Source organism: Molothrus ater, chromosome 2, assembly GCF_012460135.2.
Source record: "Molothrus ater isolate BHLD 08-10-18 breed brown headed cowbird chromosome 2, BPBGC_Mater_1.1, whole genome shotgun sequence".
NCBI classification, from domain to species: Eukaryota; Metazoa; Chordata; class Aves; order Passeriformes; family Icteridae; genus Molothrus; species Molothrus ater.
The window spans coordinates 30,623,887-30,637,177 of record NC_050479.2 but is presented as its reverse complement, the minus strand read 5'-3'; the positions used below and the strand labels follow the sequence as shown (position 1 = coordinate 30,637,177).

Here is a 13,291-nt window from a genome sequence, read left to right as displayed (position 1 = left end):
ATTTTCTGTTCCACTGTTTTTCTGTGGTGCTCTCAGAAAGTTCACTACTGAACTTTGCTACCTCAAGATGTGTTTCTTTTGAAGAGACTTGGAGAGTCATAAGGTATGATTTTTCAGAAGGCTTTTTTAAAAGGTTATACCAGGATTGTAATTTTTTTAAAAATTCATCTAATGACCTCTTTTTTTAACTACACTTCAAGATCCATTAACCAAAAAAGGCTGAAATTCACTGACCAGCTGCAAAAGCAGAGCAAAGCAGGCTGTGCAGATAGAGCTGTGGAAAGAAAAGATACCAACAACCGAAGTCAGGCAGCAAAGTAATTCAGAAGCAAATGTGAGTGGTTTTTTCCTTTCAGTTATTGTAGTTGTCATTTTCAGATGGAGATGTACTTGACAATGTAGTGGCTACCTGCCTGCATCATTGAGGCTTCAATGCTCTGGACTTTGTCAAAGGCAGCTGAGTATGAGATGGCACAGTAGCTGTTCAAAGACAGGATAACATCCAGCCAGGCCAGCTGTGTCTCATCTCTTTGGGCTTATTCATTCACTGCTGCTTAAGTTCATCATTTCCAAATGTTGTGAGGAAATCCCAAATTACTGCCTAACTGTCCTACACAATAATTATTACCCTCTTACTACTGCATTTACCTGTTGGAAATAGAATCCTATTTTGTAAATGCCACATTCAGGGATGTATTCTGCTGCCTTTTGGGAATATGTCTCAGGCTTGTGGCTGTTTACATCCAACAGCTGACATAAAAAAGCCATCTGTTCTCTTTGGTGTGACTCAGTCTCCACTTCCTTCTACAACTGGTGTCATTTGCAAGCCCATGGTTTGCTAACTAGGTTAACTTATCATACATGTATTTCAGAGGCCTAATGTGCATATCTTGATTTCATATCTTAGAGCCCAGACTGCAAGAATTTGCTACTGACCTTGGCTATTAAAGAGAGAAACAGCCCCACTGACTTCAAATGTCTCAACATACTACATAGCAAGCTCAGAAGTAACTTTTCACAGTGCCCGTAATGCGGGTTTATAGCATTCCCATTAATTTTTAAACGGGACCAACTACAGAAATCAACAGACTTGCTCAAAATACTAATATCAGAGATGGATCAATAACTCTTTACTTAGGCTACTCACGTGTCCTGTAGAACTTAACTTGTCTTTTTTTCAACATTTTGTGTTAATAATCACACAGAAGCCCACATACATACACATAACTCCAGGATCAGAATGGGAACGCGTATTCCTAGAGAGTCCCGAGAGCACGTGTGCTCTGCTGGTGAAAGGAGCAGAATTTTGCCCATAGTTTTTCTCTCTATATCCAGTTAGCCATGCCCTCCAGTCTATAAGAGAGGACTTGATCTCTGGAGATGTTCACATCTGTGCTATCTTCTCAGATAAAGAACCTTTCTCTTCCTTTTTGGTGTAATATATATTGTACCCGCAGTGGCCCAAACTATTTAATCACAGGTGTGAATTCCACTCAGAATACTTTCTTTTCTGTCTCATACCCTATTATCCTTGCATCAATATTTATTCTAAGGCTTTTAATAGGTTGAATTGGGTTCCAAAAGCACATGTGATCACTTGAGACTTCTTCCATCTCTGCAATTTGTGGCAGTGAATGAAATCCCAGTGCAGAAGCACCCCAGGATAAAAATGGCTTGTTATCTTCTTTCCATATAGATACAAAGCTCTTCAATTTCACAGTAATGCTTTGCCCTGTGCAGAAGAGCCAAACTGTCTGCAACTTCACGAAGGTGGATGTAGGGGCCTAATAGTAAGGAAAGAGAGTTTCATATTAGTTTTAATCCCTGTTAGCATGAAATTAGCTCACATTGGTGAACTCTGGCTGCTAGCTAGGACCTTCTCTGCCCTTACGGGAGAAAGTCAGCTAGGCAGGGCAAGAATCCAGCCCAGTTCCCACTGCAGCCTGGCACACTGTTTTCTTTCATAGCTGTGGGAGTGGGATGACCATCTCTAAACTTGAACTTGGAGGAATAATTTGCATTATGTCATTCTAACATGGGACTGTGGGCTGGTTTTCAGCAACACATCCTTTTGGCAATGCAATCTCTGTGGCAGGAGGTGCTAGTGGGCTCTGAAAGCAGCTGAAGCCATGCAATCATGAAAGACACAGGTGAAAAGCATATACAAAATGTGTAACCACATCACATCCAGTTTTTCCCTCTGCCCAGTGTTGGAGGACACAGCAGGCCCTCTGCAGACTTGCCAGATGTGCCCATCTCCGGAGGCCAGTGCCATACATGGGGTCCCTTTTCTTCTTCTTCTTTTGAACAAGGAGAGCTTGAGCATACTGAGGACAGTTCTTTCCATGCAGAAGGGGAAGGCATTCTTCAGCAGCCAAGAATCACAAGCATCCTCCTGCTAGTTTGATGAAGCCTCCCTGGCTGTGGGCCCCGGTGTTCTGCCACTGATGACTTGACGAACTCTCTTCAGCTTCCTCCTTTGCCAACACTTCTTTTCACTGCATCATGGAAGTTACAGCACTAGGCATGCTACAGCATGGGTTTTTTTTTCCTTGTGAGTGGTGGAAAAGAGCAATTGGATGCGTGGGGTTTCTTTCCAGAAAACTGGTTTATGCTCTGTAATAAGGTTTGGCCTTATTTTTATCAGGATTAACCTGTAAAATTCAAATTCGAAGTTAAGCTCTGATGCCTTTCTGCCTAAAATGACTGACTTGGATTTAAATATATGCATATCAGCTTTAAAAGCTTTTAGAGCACTTCTCTGAATAAAAATAGTATTAGTATACTTGGAGTGTGCAAAATATTCAGGGAGAGCGAATCTTATATGAGGCATGACTCCAGGTCCCATTTTTTTCCCTAACTAGTGCCTAACTCCACTTGCAATGGCTTTGATGAGGCTGTCCCAAGGGCTTACAGAACATCCCCAGGAAAGCAGATCTGCTTTGTTGCAACTGTTCGCTTGGCAACACCCCAGTTTTTAAAGGTAAGTGCTCACCCTGGGTGCTGTGCATTCCAGAACTTCACGAGACACTTTCAGATGGGGCAACACAGAAGGTTCGTAGTTTTGCTAATTGAATGGATTACAGGTATCACATTTCATGCATAAAAATCCAGTGAAGAGGATTATCAGTGCAAGCCAGGATCTGTGGAAGCAGTGTCACTTCTGCCTGTGTTGCACAGGATACAGAACCCTCCTTGCAATAGGAATTGTAAAGTCACTTTGAAATTTGGTTCTTCATTGCTGCTTTCTGTTCCTGCAATGGGACAATGTACAAAGGTCTCAAGGGTCTTTTCCAGCCTAGCTAATTCTGTGATCCTGTGATTTTGTGATACAGATGACCACCAACAATTCCATTTGTGCTTCTCAGCATGTTTGGTGGACTACTGCTTGTTTCCCTTCTCACAAATCCTGGAAGATAGCTGCTTGTGGTTATGAGGATAGACAAACCAAGCTTGTGCCTAGCACTGCTGTTCCCTGATTGACAAATGTGAACTGCTGCATCAGGTGTCCTGTGCCCAAAGTTTAGGAGGTTTTTTTGAATGTAATTGAGATGTGACCAATTTGAAAACTCCCTTGGCCTGGTTCCATTACTGCTCTGGAACTGGCAGGGCATTCTAGACTGATTCCTGACCCTGCAGGCAAGTCGAGTCCCTTCCAGGTAAGTGAGGACACTGCCCATGCATCTTAACCACAATAAGCATATTAGCAGAAGGGCTGGAGTTAAAGGTTCTCTGAGAACCCTAAAAGCAAATTCCTTGTCTTTGGGGAGCTAGCATCTCAAAATAAACAGGGAAACAAAATGGGCTACTTGTGGCAATGAGCTGCCCAGTGCTAGGGAGGAAGCAGCTGTTGAGCAGCCCTGAGAAGGTTTTAACTGCCACAAAGTCCTGAACACACTTCAGTTCACCTGGGTGACTCACCTAACTCCCACTCTTGGCTTTCTACTGTAAAATGAGTGTAAAATGTTTATCTGACCAGCTACAGAAGACAGAATTCAGCAGTTTGGTTGCACACAGCAGTGTTTGTACCTTGAACTTTAGTGTATGATCTTGGCATAAGCATGGATTTTGGCCTAAACTGGAGAGAGGGGGAGAGAGGAATTGAAGGTGTTTGTGAAACCTTTTGCCTCTGCACAGCTAGTGACTTCAAAGAACTTTGTCAGCATTGATATGTATCATAGAACTGCTTGATTGCAGCACACCTCAGCTTGTTCTCTGGTCCCAAAGGGTTTCAAACATCAGTGGTCTCCTCTGCCAGAGGGATAGCAGAGAGAGAAGCACTAATGGAAATGATGGGAAGCTGTCACTGGGCCCACAGCACGGGGGGGGTGTGGCATCAGGGAGCAGGGCAATAGCAGCACTGGGCAGGCTGTCCTTACCAGTGAGGATGGAGACCCTCCTGCAGGAGAGACACAAAGGACACAAGAACCCCGGATGCCACAAATCCAGAATGCTGATGCTGGCAAGTCCCCGGCCAGGAGCCTCCAGGCTGACTCTAGGCAGCTTGTGAAGCTGCAGTTGCCCCTGCAAAGCATCCAGTGGGAGAGGAAAGGTGGCCACAGTGAGGTGGCCATGGGGCATGCAGCCAGCCCCAGCCCATGCATGGGTGTGCACTGTGATGCCATCCTTCCCTCTGCTTCCCACCTCCACCCAGCAAGTGACCCCCACTGACTGCCTCCTGATCCTCATCTCTCTGGGGCAAGGCTGTCCTGCCTCACAGACAGCCTGTGCCCTGCCTTGCATAACTCACTTATTAATTATCATGCTTATGAGCACTGAGGGGCTGCTGTGAATCTTGAGGGCCAGCTTGTTTCTGTGGCAGTGAAGTGCAAGGCAACACTGACCCCTTAACCCACTGGACAGATCCTCTGCAGGCTGGCTGCCTGAAAAGCCATTTGCTCCTCTGCAGCTACTGAGGGAGAAGGAAAGTGTCCCCCTTTCTCAGAGAGCTTGGTGGGCAGACATCCAAAAGGACCAAGGGTGGTGGGTATCTTTAGTAACACAGAGGGAGTGAAGCAAGAGGTGGCAAGCCCTGGTGGGATCAGGCACAGGCTGGATGCTGGGAAAGCCCACGGCCATCACACCCCAGGCACTGCTTCAAAGCCAAAAAACTTTTGGCACCCTGAGGCACAGTCTCAGCTCTTAAGTACGTGTGCATTACAAGTTCTTCTCCCTGTCTCCTGTAAAAAATGTTGGCATTGATAAATACAATAGTTTGCTCTCTGGAATGGCCAGAAAGTGGGTGAATCCTCTGTTTTCTCCTCTTATGCACCGTGTATTTATAGCTAACAAAAGCTAGATGAAGCAGAGGGGTGAAGCTCCAACTCTCAGTAAGTCAGTTTTCTCCACTGGACAGGAGATGTGCATTGTAGAAGAACCTCTAGAGGAATTCACATCAAGACACAGTCTGGAGTGGAAATTTCTATTCCTGGATCACAGGTTAGTGACAAGAAAAGCTTGCTGGTTGTGTTTGGTGCTTTTCTACTACTATTTCACAAGTACAGTTCTCTCAAGTAGTGTTCCATTTCACATCTAAATCTCATGAACAGGAGGGCTGCCAACAAAATTCCTACAAAAGCTGATGTTTACTATTTTGCATTTACTTTTGCTTTTATTTTTAATGGGCTTTTGAAACAAAAGGACTCTATTTCTTCAGCTGAATTTGTGATTAGCTTGTTCTTCCTTCCTTTAAAATTATCAACAGACCAAAGTCTGTCACATGGCAAAATGAGCTAATTATTATACAGCTGCAGAAATCCTTCCTTCCAAATCCAGTCATTGATTGCGTGTGTGCAATTCCCACTGAGTTATGGAGGGAAAGTCTATGCTGGCCTGAGGCATCTGTGCTGGCAAAGGTACAAAGCAAGTGCCTCAGCATGCCACAGATGAGCTCTCCAGGCACCCAGAGGAAAGCAGCACAGATGATTTCCTCTCTTATCCCCCCCAGTCCCAGCAGATGATGGCTTCCAAACACCTCCTCACGCATTTTTCCCTGTATAAGGGCTGCAGGAGCCATTGCAGAGCCCCTGACCACGCAGCCAAGGAAGGACTCCCTCACAGCAGATTCCTGTATAAAGGTCCCTGAGAAGCTGCACTGCTTTCCACAATCACATTTTCCCTGGTGGAGGGGTGTTGTCATAGTCTTGTCCTGGTGGGATGGTGCCTGCCGGTATTGCTGTGCCCGGCTGGGTATCCCAAGCTCAAGGTGGGGGAAAGTGAGGATCCAGCCCCCTGAGGTGAACAACTATACACTGATAAGTGAAAGTAGATCTGGGCTGTTTGCATCTCTGCATCACCATGCAGAACTGCTGGTTCTGTGTTTCATGGCCTGCTGTTTTGCCCAACCGCAGAGCGCCGCCGATCATCGGATACCTCCCTTTTGAAGTGCTGGGTACTTCTGGCTACGACTATTACCACATAGACGACCTAGAGCTGCTGGCAAGGTGCCATGAACACTGTAAGTATCACATGGCCCGGGTTCCTGGGAAGTCACTGGACACTGGGACTCCTCTTTTCAGTGAAAAGTTGTTTGGAAGGGGAGGTTTGACTCTGCCTCAGCCTGTATATCTTAGCAGAGCTGTAGCAGACTGCAGACACTGCAGCTGATTGGCATCTGGGAGAGACTTACCAATCTCCGAAAAATATAATTTTCTCTTCTATATCCCCAAAAGTAGCCAGTGAGACTCACTGAATGGATAAAATATGCCAGATTTGACCCCTGTTCTATTAGTAAAGAATATGCAGAAATAGTTCAAGCAGTTCTTGTGGATTATTTCCCCTAATGTTGTTCACTGTGTATTTGGGATTAGCTGTGATTATTTAAATACAGTCTACTAGGATTTAATTGAAAAACTCTTTCACTAAGTAAAGAAAATAAGGCAATGCTTTTCAAATATTTGCTTACAGAACTGGCTTTAACATCTCAGATTACCACCTCTGCCTGTCTTGAAAGTATCCTGTCAACATTAGTTTTTATATGTTGACATTGAAATATAGAAAGGCTAAATATGTGGATGTTTGGGAACCCCTTGAAATCACCAAGGGGAAAAAGAAGAGATTAATTTGGTTATTGAATCTTCAAAACCTTCAGTACACCCTGGTTTACCGTAGTTTGAATTCTTGTCAGTCTGGGAATTTTCTTTCAAATTTTGTCTTTGCACAGTGTTATCTCATATGCTTACTTCATTCTAAATCCATCTGCACACAATACTCATCTTTTCAAGCATTTTTATCCTGTACTTTTCTGCTCTAGAACTTAAGATGATCACTCTTAGAAAATAATCCCAGGTGTCTAATTAAGCAGTATGTGATCAGCACATAAAGCTGGGTAAGATCTCTGTTTAAATTGTAGAGGACACTAATTCATTAGTGTCCAAACTTAAGGTTAATTGTGCTGTGTAGGAATGTACTATCCAAAGTGTCAGAAGAAGATACCTACTAATCATTATGATTTTTGTTCTGTCAGAAGGCTGAGAGGAGCACTTACTCAAAATTGGTGCTTATACTCCTGTCTACCTATGACAGATACTTTTGTCACTTTTTTTTCACATTTCATGTCATTTTCACGTGGGAAACTGTGCTACAAGCTGTGTGTATTTTCTGCTGGCAGTGATGCAGTTCGGCAAGGGGAAGTCGTGCTGCTATCGGTTTCTCACCAAAGGACAGCAGTGGATCTGGCTCCAGACCCATTACTACATCACCTACCACCAGTGGAACTCCAAGCCAGAGTTCATTGTGTGCACTCACATGGTGGTAAGGTATGGAAAATCCTATCAACTGGCCAGGACATAAGGGACAGGAAGATAGGAGCATTCTCATATCTGTCAGCATTTTCTTTCAAAAATATAACATCATTTACATAACAAAAAAATTAAGCCTGAACTTTCTGAAGGAAATAGGGTAATTATAGAAAAATTATCAGACTGAACCTTAGTTCATGTTAAGCTTATTTTTTGTTTTTACTTTAGGGGCAGATAAACTATGGCATTTTTTCATTTTGTGCAAAATTAGAAAATAGATCCTTAAATATTCACATTCTCTAATCCTTACATTGTTTTTAAAGAGCTGTGTAGAAGCTTTTCAGTGAAGTCATAAAGTGGTTGTAGGATGTGAACTTGACCTTTTTATATAGTTCTTTAATATGAATCTTGACTTCAGGAAGATAGGAACAGAGCAAAACCTGAAAATTAAAATACTCTCAAATGTTTTTCAGTAGCATTTGACTTAAGTCACTTTTCAGCTGTTCATTTAACCTGTAAAATGTACAGTAATTTATTTCTCCACTCTCTGAAAGCACATTTTAAGAAATATAGCAGTTCCATGTTGATACATAGAATTATATTTTCCATTCAGTTATGCAGATGTTCGGGTGGAGAGGAGACAGGAGATGGGCTTGGAAGAAGTGTCCTCAGAGGTGGTGTCCTCAGCACTAAAGGTACAATGAGAAAAGCTTTTTTCATGAACTTGTGTAGCAATCACAACTTGTTCTATGTTAACATCACTGAAGACTCCAGCATTGTCTTTCTCCAATGTTGGTGGATTCTCTTAACTTCAGAACTCATTGCTCATTTGAATTATTTGGACATAAATCAGGTGGGTTTACGAAAGAATAAACCTGGAGATCAGTAACCACAAATGAAGTGGAACATGGGCAGGAGCGGGGGCAGTGTAAGATATCTCACTTTTCCTTGGCAAGGTACTACAGTTTAGAGATGCATTTGGACAATTTCTGGCAATCTGCCCTCTTGGACACATCTCAGTGATCTCTTGAGGAAAGACAGCAAAGCTTATACTCAGTGCATGGCCAAGTGTCTCACAGAGGTTGCAGTTGCTGTCACATCCAACTGAACACAAAAGAAAGATTCAGAAAAACATCTGAAGGCACAAAGTTACTATGGCAGTAGCCTGCTATTTATTTCTAGCTCAGTGATAGTTGTTTGTAAAATGCATTAGTTTGATGCTGTTTGGAAGGGGCATTGATGCCTTTGTCCAGGTCTGCTGGCCTACCTGAGATTAGTTCTGCTCAAGTCATTTTAGGTCTGCCAAAGAACTGGAGTGCAACCATTACTAAATATCAAAATGTTTCACCTCTGACAGATGCAGTAGCTGTTCCCCTTTTCTGGTTTGTTTTAGGAGAGTGGTGCCAGCTTGGATCCTGAACAGCACTTTAATGCACTTGATATTGGTGCCTCAATCCTCAGCGCTAGTCGGACACCCTCAGCATCATCCAGGAGCTCACCAAAATCTTCCCACACACCCAAGTCAGACCCAGCATGTGAGTGGCATTCCTGAGTTATGGAATTATTTTTAATTTAGCCAAGTTAAAGAATGTGTGCTTATATACCACAGCTGCTAATTTAACAGTAAATTATGAGGTATTGATGATATGCACTGACAAAGAAGTGCAAAAGCTGAAATGGTAATGTACAAGAGAGAAGGTTCTAGCACAACCACCTAAATGCTGGAAGATGAACACTGGGATTAGACATGAAATGTGCTGTTTCAATCTGTTACAAAAATGAGAATTTTGTCTTTAGATTTGAGGGCACCTCCGTGAGCAAAATGAAATTTCTCTAGACTTACATGAGTAGTAACAGCCTGTGGGTGACTCTCCTCTGGCCAAGATTTAGGATGCTCCAGTGTTGACTTGGGAATACTCTTTCTGCTTCCTGGTCTGGAAAAAAAGCCAATGAGCTAACCTAAATTTACAGTTATTCGGCCCATATAAAGGGAGTTCCAGCTGGTTTAGAATAGTTCATGGGTCTTTTTGCACTGCTCATTGGAGCATAGAATCATAATCTGTCTCATTTACTTTTATCTTTGCCCAGACCCTCCTTATCAGTTTAATTTCATTGCCATTGAAGTCAACAAGAACAGCCCTGACTCCCACTAGAATTTAGCCAGGCCATTACAATTTCTACCCAGGTCTTGTCACATTACCCACTTCAAACAGGGCTGATTTCCAGCATGTAAGATCTCACTGGTGCTTTTCTTGCAGCTACACCAACAAAGCTGATTACGGAGTCCAACACTCCCTTGCCGAGAACACCGAGTGCACAGCAGGATTTATCTGTGCATAGACTCAGCCAGCCTACTGCTCTTCAGGTAACTTCACAAGGAATCATGGAAACAGGCAGAGGGTGGAACAGCATGTGCCACATATGCAGCTTAGCAATTAAAAACAACTTACACAGAAGCCACGGCATTAGAAGAAACCTAAAATTTAAAGGAGCCAAACTTCTAAATAAAGTTTTGGTTTGTTTTCTTTTTAACCTAGGTTTCTTTGCCTTCTCAGCTTCCATGTGAGCTTCTCCCACAGCAGTTGCTGCCTCAAGCAACTCTGCAAAATCAGCCTGCACCTCTGGCACAGGTTAGTTGGGGATTTGGAAGTGGAATAGGTCACTTGCTTATCTCCTGATACTTTCTCGTTTTGGGGCTTTTAAGTTACCTCTCTAGTAACTAAAATCCCCAAATCCAAACTCTCAACCACTTAAAATATTGTGGGAAAGTAATCTGAATTTTACACTTGTATGTTTAAACATATAACTGCATGCAGGTGTTCAGAAGCCCAGGTGCATGTAGGTTCAGGTGTGCACACATCTGTTTCATGAGAGGACAAAAACCAGATGGAAAAAGAATTTCCAACTTCACTTTTACAGAACCAGGTCCCTTCAAGATCAAATTCACAATGAGAATTAAAACCAAAAACTAACAGAGACACCCAGTCTTGCTAAAAACACCTGTTTGGCTGTGCTGATGCAGAACTAACTAGCAGTATAGGATATGCAAATTCAACAACACCCATTTTATGAGTGTGCCAGTAATGGTGAGGATGCCACTGAAGACAAATTTCATATTCCTCCAATCTATTAAAAAAGTGGGTGATGGCCCAAAACATCACCTCAGGGTTACATTTGCAGTGGATTTTGAAGAAGCAGATTTGAGTACCATGTTCCCAGCATATTGTTTTTCTCCTGTGGTTATGCTGTGATGATACAACCTGTCATCCTCTGAATTTAGGAATGACAGAGTATTGCTGGACCTAGACTGCTTCTACCATTGATACCATATACTCACTCACAAGACCCCAGAGTTTATTTCTGTAGCACATAAAGCATATAAAGTCCTGAGGATCCTGGCTTTAAAATAACAAATTCTCATTTATCTTCCATGTTTAATATTCTCTTCACAACTCCATGCTAGCATGCAGCGAATAAACAGCATATCAATTATCTGCTCTGAACATTCATTTTCTTTTACAGATACTTCTCCCCGTTATTCATTAATGCATTTTCAAACATCAATTAGTTTATGTATTATAAGTCTCTGTGTGTTTTGTTTGACTTTTTTCTACCTCCCTTTCTTCTCCATCAAAGCTCTTTGTGAAGAGAAGCTTTCCAGTTGTTTACCAAGACACCTACTGCCTTGTCCCTTCCCAGTAAAAGGCTCTTTCTGGCACACCAGCTCCATTTTTTTTTTTCTGACAAATTAGAGTGCCATCCAGTCACTGATTAAGCCTCTTTGGGCCACCGAAATCTTAGTGAAAGGAAGAGGGCTGACTCTGTCTACTCAGGCAGCCCTCTGGCAGCAGTCACAGCAGTGCTCCTGGCAAAGCTCAGGATGAAGGTTGACATGGAGCAGGGAAATAACACCAGGACATTGCAGCCCAGGCTGCTGATGTTCACACTCCATAGTAAAACTCCTGTAGAGAGTACCAAGTCTCCACACACATGTGATTTTCATAAACTGTTATGAATATTATGATACTACACTGTACATCCCACTTTAAAATAATTAACATGTCAGCCTACAGCAATATAATTAATTATTCAAAAAACAAAGGTGCCTGCAGCACTAGGTGAGTGAGGGACAAATCCAGGTACATGTGCATCCCACCAGGAACACCTTCTTGGCTTCCTAGCTGACCATTTCCAGTTGTGCAGTTTAGTGGCAAAACACAAGCCCATAGCTTGTAGAAATGGTGTGGCCATGTGCCCTGCTTCCAGGAGGAGCTGCACAGGTTTGTCCCTGCTGCCTTTCTGCTACTTGTCCTTAGCTGAAGGTGACTGATGGCAGGAGCTGGAAGGCCCTGGGTATCCTTGTGGCTAACATTTGGCTACAGGGTGGCTGCAGCAGGGAAAACATTATAAGTGGGCACAACTGTGTCTGCAGTGAGCAGCTAGCTGCTGCCTCGGGCACCATCTGCTTGAACTTTGAGTAGTTTTATTTCCAGCAAAGGCTGTGATGGTTTTGTCTCCACTGAAATGCGATTTTAGCTTGTGCCTTGCTTGTGTGAATGAACAGACAGCACAGTGTCACCCTAGATGTCACCTGAATGTAAATGGTTTACTTTAAACCAAGTGCTCCCAATTAGAATATTTGTTTGTTTGCCTTCCTCATTGTCATAAATTAAAATCCCCTGCAACACAGCGGATGTTGATGACTGAATAATAATTAACACTAATAATCCGTTTAGGATTGAGCAGGTGTTATTCAGATGAAGGAAGAAAGAACAAGTCGTTCGGTGAGCTGCAAAACTAATGAAATCCAGTTTCCCAGGGGCTGTGCCTTGCAGGACTGGTGCATGGAGCCAGCCTTTCCCACAGGAGCAAGGGATGAGTGGATCCTTCTCTCTTTGCTCAGCTAAAGCTTTCATGAAGTTACAGCAATCTGGTGTTTTTGACACTCTCTCAACTCTGTTGAATGTCTCCAGCAAGAAACATGGCTCATCTCTTGGGCCAGAAGAATTGAGAGAAAGTTGGAAGATAGGCAGAAAAGAAAGTTTTAAAGGAAACTCAGCTACAAAACAAATAGGGTCTCTTTTCTTTACCCAGCTACCTATTGTCATGACACTTGTAGGAACAGATTGTCTTGGGACATCCATCTTTTTGTTCATCACATCAGAAATGAGGAACTATCCTGACAGACACAGGGGCCACAGGTCCCCACCCCTGGCTGCAGCCCCCCAGCACCTAGAGAGAGGGAGTAACCCTGGCACTGTGGGGTAACACTCAGCAGAGAAAAACACCTCTCCTTGGGCATGGTGGAGGAGAGGAATCACAGCATGGAAGTGCCAGTCCCTCTCCCTGGGCTGTAGAGCCTCCCTGGACCATAACCAGCACTAGTGCATCGAGCTCCTCCCTACCAGAACATATGCTGACATGATCCCAAATGCGTCACTTTATTTTACTCTTTGTTTAAGAAACCAGACTAAAATTACTGCTGTGGTTTTTGCTTATTTGTTTTGGCGGCTTTTTTTGCCTGCATTAACAAACCTTGATTAAACTGGTGC

General features: G+C 43.2%; 1 protein-coding gene across 2 annotated transcripts in view; it reads left to right on the top strand.

The window, feature by feature from the left end:
- The window catches only part of NPAS2 (neuronal PAS domain protein 2), a 105,328-nt gene that overhangs the window by 76,394 nt on the left and 15,643 nt on the right, over positions 1-13,291 (top strand). Inside the window, exons 8-15 of one of the 2 annotated variants that reach the window (XM_036385923.2) lie at positions 2,865-2,983; positions 5,357-5,439; positions 6,351-6,457; positions 7,610-7,757; positions 8,353-8,434; positions 9,133-9,274; positions 9,998-10,104; positions 10,277-10,369. In XM_036385923.2, coding sequence (XP_036241816.2) covers positions 2,865-2,983; positions 5,357-5,439; positions 6,351-6,457; positions 7,610-7,757; positions 8,353-8,434; positions 9,133-9,274; positions 9,998-10,104; positions 10,277-10,369 — 881 coding nt within the window. The remainder of the gene's footprint in view (positions 1-2,864; positions 2,984-5,356; positions 5,440-6,350; positions 6,458-7,609; positions 7,758-8,352; positions 8,435-9,132; positions 9,275-9,997; positions 10,105-10,276; positions 10,370-13,291) is intronic. The other variant, XM_036385930.2, reaches the window with a different exon arrangement.